Source organism: Manis javanica, chromosome 3, assembly GCF_040802235.1.
Source record: "Manis javanica isolate MJ-LG chromosome 3, MJ_LKY, whole genome shotgun sequence".
NCBI lineage: Eukaryota > Metazoa > Chordata > Mammalia > Pholidota > Manidae > Manis > Manis javanica.
In genome coordinates this window covers 201,621,727-201,640,638 of record NC_133158.1, presented here as the reverse complement: position 1 = coordinate 201,640,638, position 18,912 = coordinate 201,621,727, and the positions used below count along the sequence as shown (strand labels likewise).

At 38.7% G+C, this 18,912-nt stretch overlaps 1 protein-coding gene across 1 annotated transcript in view; it reads right to left on the bottom strand.

Moving 5' to 3' along the window:
* Positions 1 to 12,829: 12,829 nt before the first annotated feature.
* Positions 12,830 to 18,912, bottom strand: part of ANAPC10 (anaphase promoting complex subunit 10) — a 156,035-nt gene continuing 149,952 nt past the window's right edge. The window contains exon 5 of the mRNA XM_073232620.1: positions 12,830 to 12,961. Coding sequence (XP_073088721.1) covers positions 12,941 to 12,961 — 21 coding nt within the window. The 3' untranslated portion in view covers positions 12,830 to 12,940. The remainder of the gene's footprint in view (positions 12,962 to 18,912) is intronic.

The following is an 18,912-nucleotide window of genomic DNA, read 5'->3' as shown; positions in this document are numbered from 1 at the left end:
TGCGTATACAGTTTATCTTTCAATTTTCCTTGCCCCCAAGTAACCTATTTTAAGTAAATCTGTTTTTCATTGAAGCTTGAGAATGATCATCTTTTATACAAAGCACTCATTTAATTCTCACAAATGCCTATGAAGAGGTAGGTGTGTAATAAGATGTATAGATTTGGTCTTCATCCACAGTTGCTGGCAGAGCTCCTAAAACCTTTGTAACTTACTGAGTGATAAGGATGTTAACAGCATCTTTGCTATATTGGTTGTAGTACAGAGTTCATAAAACACTTGGAATTTCCTAAGTGAGAGAAGTGTCCTTTGTTATTCATAAGTCCTTTCAATCACACCTGAGTTTATGCTAATTGAGTGATTTAGGGTGGGACTGGTCACCAGAAAGACTAAGTTATTAGAGGGTTGGGAATTTTGGTCCCAGCACAAACCTTCAGGTCGCTGGAGGGGGGTGGGGGTAATTGGCATACAGGTTGGTGACCACATCCATGTGCTGTGAGGGTGGCACCCCCCAAGTCAACAGGGACAGAAGCTCCTGCCCTACGTACCTCTTCATCTGACTGTTCGTCCCACTTCCCATTAGCCTGCCTCATGCTTTTCCATGCCAACAGCCTCCAGTCAGCACCCCTGAAGGCTTCCCTTTCTTCACTACACAGAAGCTCTCCCACTCCCATCTGCCTCCGAGTCTGGCAAGTGCAAGTGATGGAGGCTGACTGCCTTGGTATATAGCAATCTCTGCATAAACAGACTCTGTTTTTTCTCATTTGGGTGGTCTTTGCTTATTGCAACAAAATACAACCCTCTTATGGTGACAAGGTGAGGCAGGGAGGGTTACTGCAGTTTCCGTGGCAATGCGTGAGGATAATATTCATTGAGGGAAGAGGAGAATCAAGAGATGGGGGGCGATGACACAGTCTGCCATAGTTCACCCTCTGGATCGTCAAGAGTTGCTTTCCTCCACTGCACACAGAAAAGTCCATCCAATTATGAAAGCACACTTGGGGTCGGGGATCTCCTGATTGTGTCTATTTCACATCAGGTTCTTTTTCAGAGACACATGGACTAAAACCCAAGTTACATATGAAAGATATAATCGTAGCTCAGGAATAAGAGAGCAGGAACAAACACTCTTCAGACAGGGGAGGAGTGGGAGACATGTAGTAGTCACCCATCAATAGCAATTCTAAAATCCCCTGGGTACATGCTGCAATGGCCTCCCACTCTACGGGGAGGAAATGCTCCTAGGTTTGGCTCTAATTTTCCTTCCTGGAAGTGATTCTACCATCCATGTTTCTCCTTGGCTCTTGGCTCTACCCTCCAGAAGATCCTTTCTTTTTCAATAATCCTCCTAAACAACATTCTAAAGAGGTCACTGGACAGTATGTCCTCTTTTGAGCATTGTTAAAGAAAAAATTATTCTGACATTTGTTAAAATGGTAAGGAAGACCTTATTCAGTACTACTGCAACTAAAGGAGTCAAGACTATTGCAATAGGGGAGATAAATTGGGCTCATCTCTGAATACAGCAAGGACAAGAGGAGATTTATAGTCAATGAGCAGAATGAGGGAGCCATGGATTGAAAGTTACTAAGAAGAAGATCTCAAAGGTAGAGGGAATTCTTGCTAAAGCAATATAAGAGTCTTGCTGAAGGCAAGCCAGGTGATCATATATCAAGGTGAGGAGGAGGAATTATTTGATGAGATATTGAGGGTGATCAGATACCAAGGGTGAGAGGAATTCTTGCTAGAGTGGGAGTGGGGAACTAGTAAAAAGAGGCCTCTTGAGCATTTGTCAGCATCTTTCTCAGCCTGCTTTCTGACTATAGACTTTCAGGGACCCAAACATTTGTTTTTTTGTTTTTTTGTGTTTTTTGTTTTGTTTTGTTTTTGAGAGGGCATCTCTCATACTTATTGATCAAATGGTTGTTAACAACAATAAAATTCGGTATAGGGGACTCAATGCACAATCATTAATCAACCCCAAGCCTAATTCTCAACAGTCTCCAATCTTCTGAAGCATAATGAACAAGTTCTTACATGGTGAACAAGTTCTTACATAGTGAATAAGTTCTTACATGGTGAACAGTGCAACGGCAGTCATCACAGAAACTTTCGGTTTTGATCACGCATCATGAACTATAAACAATCAAGTCAGATAAGATTATTCATTTGATTTTTATACTTGATTTATATGTGAATCCCACATTTCTTCCTTATTATTATCATTTTTTAAATAAAATGCTGAAGTGGTACGTAGATGCAAGATAAAGGTAGAAAACATAATTTAGTGTTGTAAGAGGGCAAATGTAGATGATCAGGTGTGTGCCTATAGACTAAGTATTAATCCAGGCTAGACAAGGGCAACCAAACATCCACGGATGCAGAAGATTTCTCTCAAAACAGGGGGGTGAGGTTCTAAGCCTCCCCTCTGTTGGTCCCCAATTTCTCACCTGATGGCCCCCTTGCGACTGTGCCTGTTTTAGGTTGTTCCTCCCTTGAGGAATCTTACCCGTCTCTGTCTAACCAGCTGTCTTCCGGGGCCATACAGGGGAATGTAAAGTTGGTAAGTGAGAGAGAAGCAATATCCTTTGAAAAGGTTAGCTTTTTACTTCTGTGCAGATTTATGCCCTGTGGCTTCTATGCCCAGCATTTATCTTGAGGTATCTTTACCACTTGGAAGAATTATGATACTTGGTAATTTTCGATATGAGGCACAAATTCTACTAAAGGGTTGTAATTAGGAAGGAAGAAGAAAAGCCATAGAAGTAGTAGATGGAAGAAAACATGGGAAGATTGATTATTTCTTTGACATAACTTCTTGTAGAGTAACATAAGCATGTATAGGTTTTAACAAGCTACTAATTAAATTGCATATGCACATTAACAGAATAGGAATACAGATAGATACCTAACAAAAACAGACCTACAATTACCAGCCATATCCAGTGAAACCAAGAAAACCAGTTAGATACCCTAGGCATTTGTGAAAACTTATCAATAATATGATGGATATTGTCTAACTGAATTTGAATAGTTTGAGAAAAATCAGATAAATTAAAACAACACATTCCTGGGAACTGTTCACATCCTGTATGTTCTTTTAACAGTAGATAATCTATAGTCACACGATTTTGGAGCACTGCAACTTGCACTTCTCCTAATTCTTGGTTGAGTTCTGACAATATAGATCCATCAAATTAGTTGTTTTACTGTATGCACAGGCCAGCTTAGATATCTCCTTCTTCATTCCAATAGCAAGTCCAGGAACCGGTGGGATGAATGCAGCTACAACTGCAACAGCGCCAGGATCTTTGTTGAAGTTTTTTGATGATCATCTTCTGGAATGACTCTTCCAGAGGATGTTAATGTTGGAAGTTCTTCTTCATATCATATCTTAATTCATTTTCTGGGTAGCCAAATTAGGCTTTGATCCTTTGTATAAACACAAACAAACTCTTTGTCCACACTTTGATATGACCTTTACACCATTGTGAAGAACCTATTGGAGATCACCACACAGGAACTGCTTTTTTTTTTTTAAGAGAAAGGAATATTATCAGAAAAATGTACTTCCATAGCTGATCATCCGACACCCCCCTTTGCAAAGCGCTGGGTTCTCGCAGGTGTGGATGTAGTCTGGCTGTTGTCCTGTGTCTTCTGGTCTCTCTTTTAGGAAGAGTTGTCTTCGTTGTATTTTCAAAAATATATGTGGTTTTGGGAGGAGATTTCCACTGCTCTACTCACGCCACCATCTTGGCTCCACCCGCCCCACCCCCCAAACATTTGTTTTTATGTCTAGAACAGTCATGGTCTTTTTAAAATTCAGGCTAGAAGGTCTGTTGACAATCAGCATTTCTCTCTCTCTCTCTCTCTCACACACATACAAATGATGTTGGCTTTCTATCTGTTTGATTCCAGTTATATCCATGGGCCAGTAGCCACAACACAATTTTTTTCAAGACCTTCTCTCACTCTCTCTCTCCTTTGAGCTTATTGGCTTTTTATTGCATAGACATGACCTTATCTCTTTTCTCTGAGCCCTTCTGTCCAGCTGAAAGGATTTATTTGGGGAGAAGGGGATACAATACATGTAGATATTATAACAGGAAGTGTGGTAGCCATGCCCCTTGATTTATTCTTTGATCTAGGATTTAGTTTAAATTGGCCTCTGTTGCTCCAAGCACTTCTAAATTTTATCTTTTATCCATTGATAAGAGAAACAATTACATATTTCAACCCACAAGTCTGAACACTTCTAAATTCTCTTTTTCCTCTCATCCTTGCTTAGCCAATTTCTTTTTGAGATCATTTCTTCATTATAGTTATTTGTCAAATACATCTAATAACCATGGCACCTGTTTCACCACATGTTAACCTAAAGTCACAAGTATATTAAGTATATTATCTGCCTTCAAATTACTGTGGACAGCCATTATACCAAATATCCACCATGCTACATCATAGATTGCTGTTCTTTTCCCTATCTTTAATCAAAATTTCCTCATCACACACTGGCCAGAGGCCAATGCCACATCTTTTAGAATTTTTGTTATGTAGCATTTCATCCTTGGTATGTAGTCAGCTTTGCTGTAATAACAAATGATCCCCTAAACTTCTATGGATTATAAAAGAAAATCTTATTTAGCACTTCTGTTACATGTAGGCTGCAGGTAGGTTGTGACTCTACTCCACATGGACCCAGGCTGGAAAAGCAGCCCCAGTTTAGGACATTCCATCCTCACAGCACAGAGAAGATAGTGTTTTAGCCAAGCATTTACTAGCCTTTATCACATCTGATCAAATACGATTGGCCAAAGGAAGTCACATGGTCAAACCCAATATCAATGGTTCAGGAAGGATACTCCCTGATGAGTGGGAACAGCAGGGTAAAAGTATACAACCCTCCCCCAAGGAAAGGGAAGCAAATAATTGGAGAAATAATAAAATAGGCCACATTGGTAAAGAATCATTTGAGGAGTATGTTTTGCCTCTTGACACTGACAAAGCAAGAGAATTAATGAGTTTAAAGTCCTCACTAAAATTTTGATAAGAATAAAAAATGGACTGTGTGTGATTTCCTTTTGCTCTTGATTGCTTTGTTTTGACTCCTTCCTTAATCATAAAGTGAAACATCTCATGTGGAATAAAAGAAACACTCCTCCCCATTAACTCTGTACACTTTACATTCCTAAGACCACCAAGACCAGGGAACACAGGGTGGCAATGGAGCAGAAGATTCTAGATGCCACCTTTCAGGGACGTAAGACTCTTTCTCCCTCCTGCAGCTTATTAACTTTCACCAGCAGACGAGGCCAGTTCCTGGAATAACATGAAGGTAAAAAGGTCACATTCAGCCTTCAACACTAAAAGTTCTCAGAGTATAAGAGTAATCTGCCTACAGATCAGTAGCTAAATATGCAACTGTTAGTTTTTTCCGATAGTCCAATTTTGGGAGCAGAAACTCGATCTTTCTTCTTGACCAGCACAGCTGCTAGCCTTTTGGTGCTTTGGTGGCAAAGAGGAAAATGGAGTCTCCTCTAGGTGGACAAATTAGAAAAAGCACCACTAAGAAAAAAAAAAATGCCCTCCTTCCCATTTGATGAATTAGTAAAAGATGCCCCCTGAAAAAGAGAACACATGGCTTAACTAAAGAAAATAATTGTGTGGGATGAAAAAATGCACCCCTTGCTTCCAGCAAATGTAGCCCTAAGTCAGGGTTTCAGCTTGGCAAGTGCAATGTGGCTTTGATTGCAGCCTCCATTCACCTCTTGGACCAGCTGCCTTTGTTCAGTGCACAAAAATACAATTATAAGTGACAGCCCCACACTTGACATTAAGCATGGGATGCAAAAATCTAAGTAAAACATCCAAATGAATATTTTCCCCCAATAAATTTCACCCTCAGCTTCTACAGACCAGCGTTGAGTGGTTTAATTAAACTCCACACTGACGTGAGCTAGTCCCTTGCATTCTCTCTTGAGAAAGGAGCCTTAGGTAGCTTAGTGGTTTGAGCACAACAAGATCTTTCTCTTGCTTGCATGTAGGTAATACGTCACATTTAGTGCCCTCTAATGGAGCTATGTATACACTTCCTTAATGCAGAAACAAGCTGGTGAGCTGGGGTTTTAGGTTTTCTTTTCTTCCCCCCACGCCTCTCTCTTTCATTATCGTTTGGCATTTTATTCTTTTTTTCTGGTTCAATCCTTCCCATTCAGGTCTTTACCTTTTCTTGCCCATTGCCAGTAACAGTATACTTGAAAATATTCCCAGGATTTTCTCCAGACACCTGCTGTCAAGTACCACATGTAGGAGACTTGTACAGTAAACGGTCTCTCATTCAAGAGATTAGCCATATGCTATTATAAAGAAGTCATTCTTCAACCCCTCTGCTTCACACAGCATCACACTCAGCAGTGCAAATGTACAGATTATTTAATGTTTCACAACACTCACAAATGGAGTTCTAACAAAAAATGATCAACAAACTAAGACTATTTACTTTCAGGAGAAGTGAGTGTCAAAGCATTGCAGCAGGCCGAACTATAATGTGAGTTTCCAATTTTTCACATTGTACAGTATTCACTCTGGCGATGTGTGTGTTCAAAGTGCAGAAAGAGTGGTTGGTGACTTGTTTTTCTTAAAATATACCTACTCACAGTAGAAGCAGTCATGAATAAGCTAGGACCACTCATCAGAAGCCACCCAAGGTACATGAAATGGAAAATAAAAATAAATAAATTAATGTTTTAAAAAAACTGCTCAGTTCTAAGATTTATCAGTGCAATTTAAAAAACTGACTGTTTAACACTTTTGAAAAACTTTGTTGAAATTAAAGAAGGTCATCTATTCACCTAGTAGAAGAGAATCAATGTGCTTGGCTATTTCAACATAACCAAATTGAGTTGGTGTGGCTTTAATAAGATGACTATCCATTTTCACTGCATCATGAGCCTCCTAAGGATTCTGAGAGCAACTACTCCGCAGATGAGCCCTCTCGAGGTCTTGTCCTTCCCGATTTTATTCAGTGTGAAGATGGAAAGTAGGTTGTTTCCAGCTACAAGTAACAGAGATCACAAATCAAACTGGCCAGAACACTGAAAAGTAAAACTAGTTCACATGATGAAAGGTCCAGAAGGAGGGATGGCTGGAGGATTGGTTAAACCAGTGCCTCATGAGTTATCATTTCTATCCTTCTCTCCACTCTTGTTGACTTTATTCTCAGGCTGGTTCAAGGGGACTTCAGCAGTTCCAGAGCTCATGTCCTAAACAATACAGATGACGGATTTTTCTCTTGTGCCGCTCTCTTCTTAGATCAAGAAAACATGTCCTAGAGGCTCTCCCAGAAACTTCCACATCTCATCCCTCAGCCACCACAGGCGAAAGGAATGGGATTACCTTCAAATGGATCAAACCCACTGTTAAAGCTGATGAGGCATCTGCTCTCCTTAGGCACATAGCTCCATGGTGTTGGGGGCTTGAGGAGGGCAAAACTTTCACAAAATTGGGTTTCTGATAGCAAATGAAAGAAAATGGATGCTGAATGAGAACCAGTAAACTCCTCTCTGATAGCCAGATCTCCAAGTAGTTTGTTTAATAGATCTCCAAAATTACTACTGAAGTCCTGACCATAAAAACAAATAGCTCTTCCTTCTCAAGAGACTGTTTGGCTTTTCTCAGGACGTTTAATGAAAAAGAAAAGAAAACGGAAGGTACAAAAGAAGAAAAATCCTATTCATCCTTAGGGGTGTAGTTATTGAGCCCATTCAACCTCAAAACATAAAAAAATTCTCACACTATCTTTACAGTAGATATTTTGGCTCCTTTTAGTTGCTAGGTACTCACCACCGAGAAAGCTAAATGGATTTATGGTCAATATAAAGACTTGTTGAGACGCTAAAAAAACATGGATGTTCTCAAAAGACATGGGAAACAATTCCAGCTTACTGTCATCTATGATTTTTTTCTGTTACAGCTATAGATCCACAAATTTTTGGATGCCTTGTAAATATTCTACAAGTTTTTTAAATAGTCTTACATTTTGCCACTCAAAATATATTCCTTGGACCAGCAGCATCAGTGTCATTTGGGAGCTTGTTTGAAATGCAAAATCTCAGCCCACCCCAAACCTACAGAATTGGTATTTCCACGAGATTGCCAGGAAATTCCTCTACACATTAGATTTTGAGAAGCACTACGTATTAGGTATATATAGTCACTCCCTTGGTTCCTGGTGCCTAGCAGATATATACATAATGTGAAATCTAGCAACTACAGTGCACTGTGACCCCCATCACTTTAGCCTGCAACTCGAGGAACCAAGAAATGAATGTTGTGGGCTCAGAAAATAAAATTCTTGCTCATCTCTTACCTCTGTTCCATTAATCCAAATATCAAAATTCCATTTAAACTCACTGACTTACACATAAAGGATACCAGGAAAATGTCTAATCCCTTCTTCTGATCGCATTAAAACAGCCTGGACATTTAGATATAGGTTTGACGGTGCACGGTGGGAAGACTAAGTTCAGGACTTGCTTGGAGTCATTTCAATAAATGCAAGGCACTATTTGCACCAAACATGAACTCAAGGAAATGTGGAGACCAACAAATGGCTGGTATCCAATAAATACTCTCACGTTAATTTTTTAAAGTGATAATAAGGCTAAAATTACAGACTGAAGTTTGTTCCTATGGTTTGGTCATTTGGACAAGTACAGTGTGTTCAGAGGCTTATCTACCCCACACTTAGCACACTCCCCTTCTTGGCATTTCTCTCATTTCCTCGAAAAGCCTTTTCTGGAGAAACTTCAGATCAGAAGCCAAAGAAAATTCAGCTCAATTTGCCCTGCTCCCCATGGGGCTCCCAATGACTGAAGGCTTTCATTCCCTTCTCTCCCACATGAATTCTGGCTGCGCGTTAGTCTCCATCAGCGTTTCCCCAGGTCTTGTGATGAGAAAGCAGTGAGTTTGCTGGGCTAACTGGACTAAATTAGCAGGCTGCTGCTTAGTTCTCACAGGTATTTGTTTTGCTTCTTTGTTGCTGTGGTTTTGATTTAATACACGCTATTGATGAAAAATATAACCACAGATATGTAAAGCTATGGCCAAACCTACAACTGTAAGATCTAGAAATACACAGTCCCCAGCACCTTAGCTCGCTGCCTTTGCCTTTTACCTGTTCTTTGATAACTTCTCTCCCACATCCACGGCTTTCATACTTCATTTTCCTCCTGCACTCAGTGCTGGCCCTTTCCTCGAGCAGATAACCTTGGTCCTGCTTCCCAAAGAAATCTGAGGCTTCCAGGTGAGGACTCTTCTGGCTTCTGATCCACCAACTCCCATGTCTATACATCCATACCTTCACTTCCCCTCTCCAGTCTCTTCACAGACCATTTCCAGGGGCAGAAGCATTCCTTTACCTCTACTACTGATACCTCTGAAAAGATATGCCCATGTCCTAATCCCTGGAACTATGACTGTTTCCTTATTTGGACAAAGAGCTGCTAACATGAAGGATCTTGGGACGAGGAGATCATCCTGGATTTTTCAAATGGGCTCTAAATTGTAAAAGAAAGGCAGAGAGTTTTGACACAGACAGAAGATGAGACGACACAACACAGAAAGGAGGTGATGTGAAGACAGTGGCAAAGATTGGAGCAATACGACCACAGTCAAGAAATGTTAAAGAAAATCAGCAACCTCTAGAAACCAGCAGAGGAAAGCTAGGGCTCTTCCAAACACCCCAAGTTCCAGAGAGAGGTGGCCCTGCTGACAAACTGATTTCAGACTTCTGACTTTCCAGAACTGTGAAAGAATAAATGTCTGTTGTTTTAAGCTACCAAGTTTTGGGTAATTTGTTACAGCAGCCATAGGAACCGCATTTAACTTCCTTCCTAAAGGAAGATTTTGCCGTACCTATTAGCTTTCTTTCTCTTACATTTCCAATCCCTTCTACTCCTCTTTTCCCTTAACCATATAGCCTTGCAATTTTCTTTCATCTTAAAACTTTTTTTCCTCTGCACCCCTTTTTCTTTCCTTTTTAGGTAAGCACTTCAAAAATAGCCTGAATGCTTTGTTCCCTCTCATATTCATACTGTTACAATCAAACTTCTCTACCTACCCTCCACTGAAATACTCTTGCAAAGGTCACCTGTGTCCTCAAAATTGCTAAAGCCTATGGACTCTGTCCAACTCGCATCTTCTTCGACCTCACTGTTGTATTTGATATGACAGCCCCCTCCCTCCTGGGAATGTATCCTTTTCTTAAATTCCACTTCTCTTTCTCCCCTGCCCATTCCTTCTCAAACTCCTCTGTTGCTCCTGTTTTCCTAGTCACGTAAACACTGCTAATTCCCAAGGTTCTTTCTACTAATGGCCTTTTTCTCATTTTTATGCTCTCTGATTAGCCACATCTTTTCCTATGGCTTTAACGACCACCCATATGGAGGAACATCTGATCAGTTTCTTGATAACTTCACCCTTCTCTGGAGTTCTGAGTACATGTAGCCAACTGCTTATTGGCTATATGTTATGGGATATCAATGCTAAACTCATTAAATTTCAGATTTAATATTCCCAAAATTAAAATCATTGATTCCACCACCAGAAATCCATGAAAATGGAGTTATTGATGAGTGGCAATTCTCCATGGCATTTTTAGCTACACTTCTCAGATTCTCTTTTCAACGATAAGCAAATGACCTTGGAAGATAAAGTTAGTGTCTCTTCCTGGGGCAGAGGGCAGAAAAGCTTCTTGACCAGGAAAATAAATAGAATTTCTCCCTTGTGAGCAAAAAATGGGCAGCTTTAAAAGATTGGAGGAGTTCCTTTGCATAGAGTTGCTCGGCTCTGACAGGCAGTGTATGCTTAGCATTCACTGGGTCTTCCCCACATTGTCCGTAAGACTTGGGGAATAAGAAGCACTGCTGCAAAGAGAAGCTCACACAGCCTGCTGTGCCTGCCCTGAGTAAGCAACTGCCGAAGTCTGTGACTCATTGTTTATGTATCAACTGCATTTATGGAAGTGTGGCCAGCGTGCCAGTCAGTGCAAAAGGCACAGACTTCTTAGCCACGTGACAGCTATATACCTAGGCAGGTAAGAAGAGAGGAGATGGCTGAGACATTGCATTAAAAGTCTGGCATTGTTTGGTAGAGGCTGGAGCTGGAAATGCTTGGGCAGAGTATAAGTCTGAGGACCTCAACTGGAGGCTGGCAAAGAGCAGAGGTAGCAGACCCTAGAGATTTTTGGGTATTCCAACCACTGAGGAGTTCACTAGTTCGTCATAAAAGGAACAGCAGAAATCTGTCTGCAATGTGTGAACTACAGAGGCCTGACACATCCATACATAAAATTCTCAGTCATAACATGAGTTGGTCATGGGGTTGGTAGTACAGCATGGGGAACATAACCAGTGATTCTGTAGCACCTTCCTATGTTGGCTGATAGAGACCATAATAGTAGGGGTGAGGATTTAAAATTATGGGTAACTTTTGAACCACTGTGTTATATACTTGAAACCAATATAAGATTGTATATCAATGATACTTCAATAAAAAATATGAATAAATAAAAAGTTGACCATATGTTTATAGCACAAACTAATTTAAAAAATTATCAAGGTTCATCTACAATAGAAACTTTAAAATTTCTTTTTGCTAAAGGAATAAATTGTCTAAACAACTTTAGCTACATTAAACCAACTACAGATTCTCTTTCTGCTGCCTTTGAATCAATTTAGAAATAAATTTATGTGTGAGTGTATGTGTATATGGATTTAATGCATGTGTGTGTGTCAGTAATTACGTATATCTAGCAAATAATTTTGCTGCTTAATGACACTTTTTGAACCACTAGTAAATAACTAAGTGGCCATAAGAGTTAGAAAACAAAAGCAATACAAAAAAAGAAGCAGCTGAACAAAAGTATAAGTTGCTCAAAATACTATCTTGGTGGATGCAAGAGGAAAATCTGAGAATATCTTCTTAAAACAAAAAAACTAAAAGGAAACAGAGCATGCAACTTCAGAGAGCTCAACTTGTGCCTCATCTCTTTGTGTGGGATTTTTGTCACTCCAGTAAGTCCCTCCCAGGACAAGCACAACAGCAATCCCTAAATCAAGTTTGTCTACTGAGGTAATATGTAATAAACATAATATTTCTTAAGGAGACATGTGGGTCAGGACAAAATACAGTGTGCATTTCCCATCCTGCAAATTCAAAATGTTTACACAGATAATATCTAGTGAAAATCAGCACTGATGGCCCCCTTGCTGGGGAAAAGAAAGGATGGAGCTGTAACAGAAAAACACATGACTTACGGATTATGGAAGGAGTAAAAGTACTCTCATTACTGCTTGCAAATTGTATAAGATTTATGTGTGGTTCATTTTCTTTTTTACGGTTGTGGGAGCCTCCTTTGCTGCTACGGAAATCGCTGAGGAAGTTCAGTCGCCTGGTTCTCACAGTGTCAGCATGTGAGCCCACCAAATTGGCACTTATTATAGCAATTTGTTATAGCAACATCAAAAATGACTTTTGTGGCAAATAAAGCATTTTTAGGAGACCTCAGATTTCTATCCCTATTCTATTCTTCATCTTTGGGTAACAAACTCTATTATAATCTGACAGATACATGTAAAGTACATAACATTGTCTTTAAAGAAGGGTATTTTTAACTTCTAGAACATCAATCTTTTGTAGATTGCCTTACACACTTTTTTATCCTTATATGCATTTCAAAGTAATTTCAGAGCCAAAGAGAAGGGAGACATAATTACTATTATGCCATACCTTACAGAAAAGACAAAGAGCTGATGGAAACCTTCATTCCCAGCCAGTAGGTATTTATAGCAGCCATTCTGTCATTTTTTGGAAATCCTCTCCACGTGGTATGTATTTGAAGCTGTAAGGTGCAAGTGCTGGAGAGAACCCAGCTCTTTTTTCAGTGAAAGGGCCTCTCATTCTGTGAAAAGAAAGGAGGTGTTTCTTTAAGACCACTCTTACACCTGCTATGATTTATTGAAATCCCAGCCCCCTCCCCTGACTTTTCATCTCTCAGCTACTCACACCTGGGAGCTGACTAGCTAAAACACAGGTTGGGTTGGGTGTGAGGGAAGGATTAAAACATAACTGTCTTAGTTCCTTGGTAAATAACTTTTGCAAATGTCTATGGTTTTCTGTGTATAGCTGAATTTGGGTCTAACTACTTGGCGGAAGTATCCAAATCCTTGTGCTTTCATTGACACACACACTCCCCAAAATTCAAAAAGATATTGGCAAGGCATTTTGTTTTTGACATTAGTGAAATGCAGTTTAACAGTGTTCTTACTGTAGTTCTGCCCGAAAGTGATCACTTTTCTGTACTTTTCCTATGACAAATTTATTTTCCCTATATGCTTTTGTTGGCTAACAGCTCTGGCATGACTCGACTGACAATGAGCCAGAAGATCTGAGTTTGGGGAAAATACAGGACTCTCAATGCCTTGGCACATGGGAGATAGTGCAGAGCAAACAGCAAATTCAAGCAGAGCTCTACGTTGGCCTCATCAGCTCACCGAAGGACATAGTAGACATCGGATGAATGTGACATATCCCATGACTTTGGGGACAAAAATCCAGTACAAAAAAAAATTAGCTTTTCAATGTTAAAACAAACAATTACTAAAGTTTCTACTCACTTTGTTAGCTAAGCAATTGGTCATATATTACAGGTTTCATTTAGTTTACATAAATGCTGTCCTATAAAAGAGTTGAGAAAGGTCCCCTCTGATAATTTACCTTCTCTCTATGAAGTAGGAGGGGAGGTAATCGGCTCAGAGTGAGGATGGAAGTGGTAAGGGTTGAAAGAGAGTATCGTAAACCATAGATTAGGAAGGTATTTTAACAGCAACTTCTTCTAAGAACATTTATGTACTCTGCCGGGGCAATCTGATTAGGGTATTGGCATTTGAAACTGATCTTCTAATCTAATATTTTAGAACTAATCATAAGCAATGCACTAAAGACTTAAATACTACATAATAGGTGATGTCAAGGTGTGTTAGCATAAAGAGATCCAAAGACTTCCAGTTCAATTTACAAAGGTGCATGGGCACACGCACATACACACATGAAACGCTTTTTGTTGGTGGTGGTTTGGTTTTTGGTTGTCACTCTGACTCTAACAAAAAGCTGTCCTCAACAAAATCTGAGTAGTTTCATTCAACAGGTGAATGGATCTGATATAGAGCATGTGATTAAGCCTATCACTAAACTAATAAGGCAATAACTTGTAAAATTCTTCTGGACCACTTGTCTGAGAATTGTTAAATGCAAAACGTTCTTCCCAGAAAAACATACATATACACAAAATTTTACACAAAATTTCAGAGCTCACAGACCTCCATAAAACTTATTGCATCATTTAGCTATTACCAAACTGCATAACGAACTAACACCAATGTAGTAGTTTAAAACAACACTATTTACCTGAGAATTCTTTGGGTCAACAATTTAGGCTGGACTCAACTGAGCAATTCTTCTGGTTTTGTCTGGGTTCCCCCTTCCCCCTTTGGTTATTCACAGGTCAATTATGGGTATTGCTTTTGCTGCTGGGTGCTGGCTGCTGGAGGCAAGGACACCTCGGTTCAGTTGCACAAGGTCTTTCATCCTCAAGCAAGTTGCCTGGATTTATTATCATGGTGGAGAGAGGGGGCCAAGAGAGGCAGATGAAATGGTCAAGGTCTGGTAAGGCCTAATCTCATAACTGGTGCTACTGCCATTTGACCAAAGCATGTCACAAGGCAAGCCCAGATTCAGGGGCCTGGGAAATGGGCTCTACTCATTTTTTTTTTTATTGAAGTATTGTTGATATACAATCTTATATTGGCTTCAAGTATACAGCACAGTGGTTCAATGGTTACCCATATTATTAAGTCCTTACCCCATTAGTGCAGCTACTATCTGTCAACACAGGAAGATGTTATTGAATCACGGGCTATATACTCCATGCTGTACTACCAACTCTGTGACTCACTTATATTATGATTGAAAATTTTTGTGCCCCTTTATTCCTTTAACCCTCCCCACCTACCCATGTCAACCCCTACCCAAATAGTAACTACAGGTCACTTTTCAATGTCTATGAGTTTACTGCTATTTTGTTCATTTTCTTTTTGTTTTTTTTTAGATTCCTCAAATAAGTGAAATCATACGTTACTTGTCATTCTCAGCTTGCTATTTTCACTTAGCATAAACCCTCTAGTTCAGCCATGTTGTCACAAATGGCAGGATTTCTTTCTTTTTTATGGCTGAATAATATTCCATTGTGTAGTACCACATCTTCTTCATCCATTCATCTGTTGATGGACATTTCAGTTGCTTCTGTGACTTGGCTATTGTAAATGTGGCAATAAACATAGGGGGATGCATATATCTTTTCAAATCAGGGATATTTCTTTATTCAGGAATTTTCCTAGAAGTAGAATTACTAAATTGTATGGTATTTCTGTTTTTAGTTTTTTGAGAAAACTCCATAAAGCTTTACTCAGTGGCTGCAGCAATTTACATTCCCACCAACAGTGTAGGAAGGTTCTCTCTTCTCCACTTTGTTGCCAACACTTGTTATTTCTTGTCTTTTGGATGGCAGCCATTCTAACTGGTATGAGGTGATATCTCATTGTGGTTTTAATTAGCATTTTTCTGATGATTAGCCATGTGGAGCACCTTTTCATGTGCCTGTTGGACATCTGTATTTCTTCTTTAGAAAAATGTTCAGGTCCTCCACCATATTTTTAATCATGGTATTTGTATTTTGGATGTTGAGGCATATAAGTTCTTTATATATTTTGGTTGTTAACACCTTATTGGGTAAACTGTTTATGAACATATTCTCCCATACTGTCAGTTGTCTTTTGTTTTACTTGTGTCCCTTGATATACAGAAACTTTTTAGCTTGATAAAGTTCCACTTGTTCATTTTCTATTTTGTTTCCTTTGCCTGAGAAGATGTGTCCAGGAAAAAAAATGCTCATGCTTACATTCCAGAGATTTTTGTCTATGTTTTCTTTTAAGAGTTTCATCTCTTATATTTAGATCTTTGATCCATTTTGAGTTTACTTTTATGTATGGAGTTAGACAGTAATCCAGTTTCATTCTCTGTATGTAGCTTGTCAGTTTTCCTAACACCAGTTATTGAAGAAACTGTCTTTTCCTCATTGTCTATTCATGGTTCCTTGAATTAATAATCATATATTAATTGACCATATATGTGTGGGTTTACATATGGGATCTCTATTCTGTTTCATTGATCTATGAGTCTATTCTTGAGCCAGTACCAAACTATTTTGATTACTACAGCTTTGTAATATAGTTTGAAGTCAGGTAGCCTAATATCACCAGCTTTGTTCTGTCTCAGGATTGCTTTGCCTATTCAGGGTCTTTTGTGGATCCATATGAATTTTAGGATCCTTTGTTCTAGTTCACTGAAAAATGCCATTGGTATTTTGATAGGGATTATTGCTTTGGGCAAGATGGCCATTTTGACAATATTAATTCTTCCTAACCAAGAGCATAGAATAGATTTCCATTTACTTGTGTCTTTAACTTCTTTCATGAGGTCTTACAATTTTCAGAGTATAGGTCTTTCACCTCCTTGGTTAGGTTTATTCCAAGCTATCTTATTCTTTTTGAAACAATTGTAAATGGAGTTGTTTTCCTGATTTCTCTTTCTGCTAATTTGTTATTAGTATATAGGAATACAACAGATTTCTGAATACTGATTTTGTATCCTGCAACTTTGCTGAATCCAGTTATTAGTTCTAATAGCTTTTTGGTCGAGTTCTTAGATTTTGTATAGAGTATCATGTCATCTGCAAATAGTGACAGCTTTACTTCTTCCTTACCAATTTGGATGCCTTTTATCTCTTTATCTTCTCTGATTGCCATGACCAGAACCTCCAGTGCTATATTGAATAAAAGCAGTGAGAATGGACATCCATATCTTCTTCCTGATCCAAGGAAAAGCTTTCAGCTTTTTACCATTGAGTATGATGTTAGCTGTGAGTTTGTGATATATGGCCTTTATTATGTTGAGGTATGTACCCTCTGTACCCATTTGTTGAGAGTTTTCATTATGATGGATGTTGAATTTTGTCAACTGCTTTTTCAGCATCTGTTGAGATGATCATGTGGTTTTTATCCTTTCTGTTGTTGTTAATGTGGTGTATGATACTGATTGATTTACTAACATGGCACTACCCTTGCTCCCTGGAATAGATCCCACTTGGTCATGATGGATGATCCTTTTGATGTGTTTTTTAATTCAGTGTGCTAATATTTTGTTAAGGATTTTTGCATCATGTTAATCAGGGATATTGGTCTATAAGCTTCTTTTGCTGTAGTGTCTTTGCCTGGTTTTGCTTTTTGAGATGCTGGCCTCACAGAATGAGTTTGGAAGTATTCCCTTCTCTTCTACTTTTTGGAAAACTTTAAGAAGGATGGGTAGTAGCTCTTCTTTAAATGCTTGGTAGAATTCAGTTGTGACTTTTGTTTGCTGGGAATTTTTTGATTACCAATTTGATTATTTCATTGCTAGTAACTGGTCTGTTCAAATTTTCTGTTATTCCTGGGTCAATCTTGGAAGATTGTAGTTTTCTAGAATTTTGTCCATTTCTTCTAGGTAGTCCAATTATTGGCATATACTTTTTCATAGAATTTTCTAATTCTTTGTATGTCTGTGGTATCCATTGTGACTATTCCTATTTCACTTATGATTTATTTGTGTACTCACTCTTTTTTTCTTGATAAGCCTGGCTAGGGATTTGTCTATTTTGTTTATTTCCTCTAAGAAGCAGCCCTTGGTTTTACTGACTTTTTTTCTATTGTTTTATTCTTCTCTATTTTATTTCTGCTCTAATTTTTATTATGTCCCTCCTTCACTAACTTTGTATTTCATTTGTGTTATTTTTCCAGTTTCTTTAATTGTGAGTTTAGACTGTTCATTTGGGATTGTTTTTGTTTCTCTAGCAAGGCCTATATTGCTATTTACTTCATTCTCAGAACTGCTTTTGTGGCATTCCACAAATTTTGCACTGGTGTATTTTTGTTTTCATTTGTCTCCATGTATTGCTTGATTTCTGTTTTAATCTGGTCATTGATCCATTGATTATTTAGAAGCATGTTGTTTAGCCTCCATGTGTTTACTGGCTTTTTTGTTTTCTTTGTGTAATTGATGTGTAGTTTCATAGCATTGTGGTCTGAGAAGTTGCTTGATACAATTTCAGTCTTTTTGAATTTATTGAGGCTTTTCTTGTGGCCTAGTATGTGATCTATTCTGGAAAATGCTCCATGTACACTCAAGAAAAATGTGTATCCTGCTGCTTTCGGGTGGAATGTTCTGTAGACACCTGTTAAGTCCATCTGATCTAATGTGTTGCTTCACTGCCTCTGTTTCCTCATTTATTTTCTGTCTGGTTGATCTGTGTACTGATGTAAATCATGTGTTAAAGTTTCCTAATATGAATGAGTTTTGGTCTGTATCCCCTTTAATTCTGTTAGTATTTGTTTTACATATTTAGGTGTTCCTATGTTGATTGCATAGATGTTTATAATGGTTATATCCTCTTGTTGAATTGACCCCTTTATCATTATGTAATATCCTTGTCTCTTGCTACTTTCTTTGTTTTGAAGTCTATTTTGTCATATAAGTACTGCTACTCCTGCTTTTTTCTCCCTATTATTTGCATAGAATTTCTTGTTCCATCCCTTCACTTTCAGTCTGTGTAGGTCTCTGTGTCTGAAATGAGTCCCCTGTAGGTAACATACAGATGGCTCTTGTTTCTATATCCATTCTGTCACTCTATGCCTTTTGATTGGTGAATTCAGTCCATTTACACTTCAGGTAATTATTGATAGTTATGTACTTATTGCCATTTTA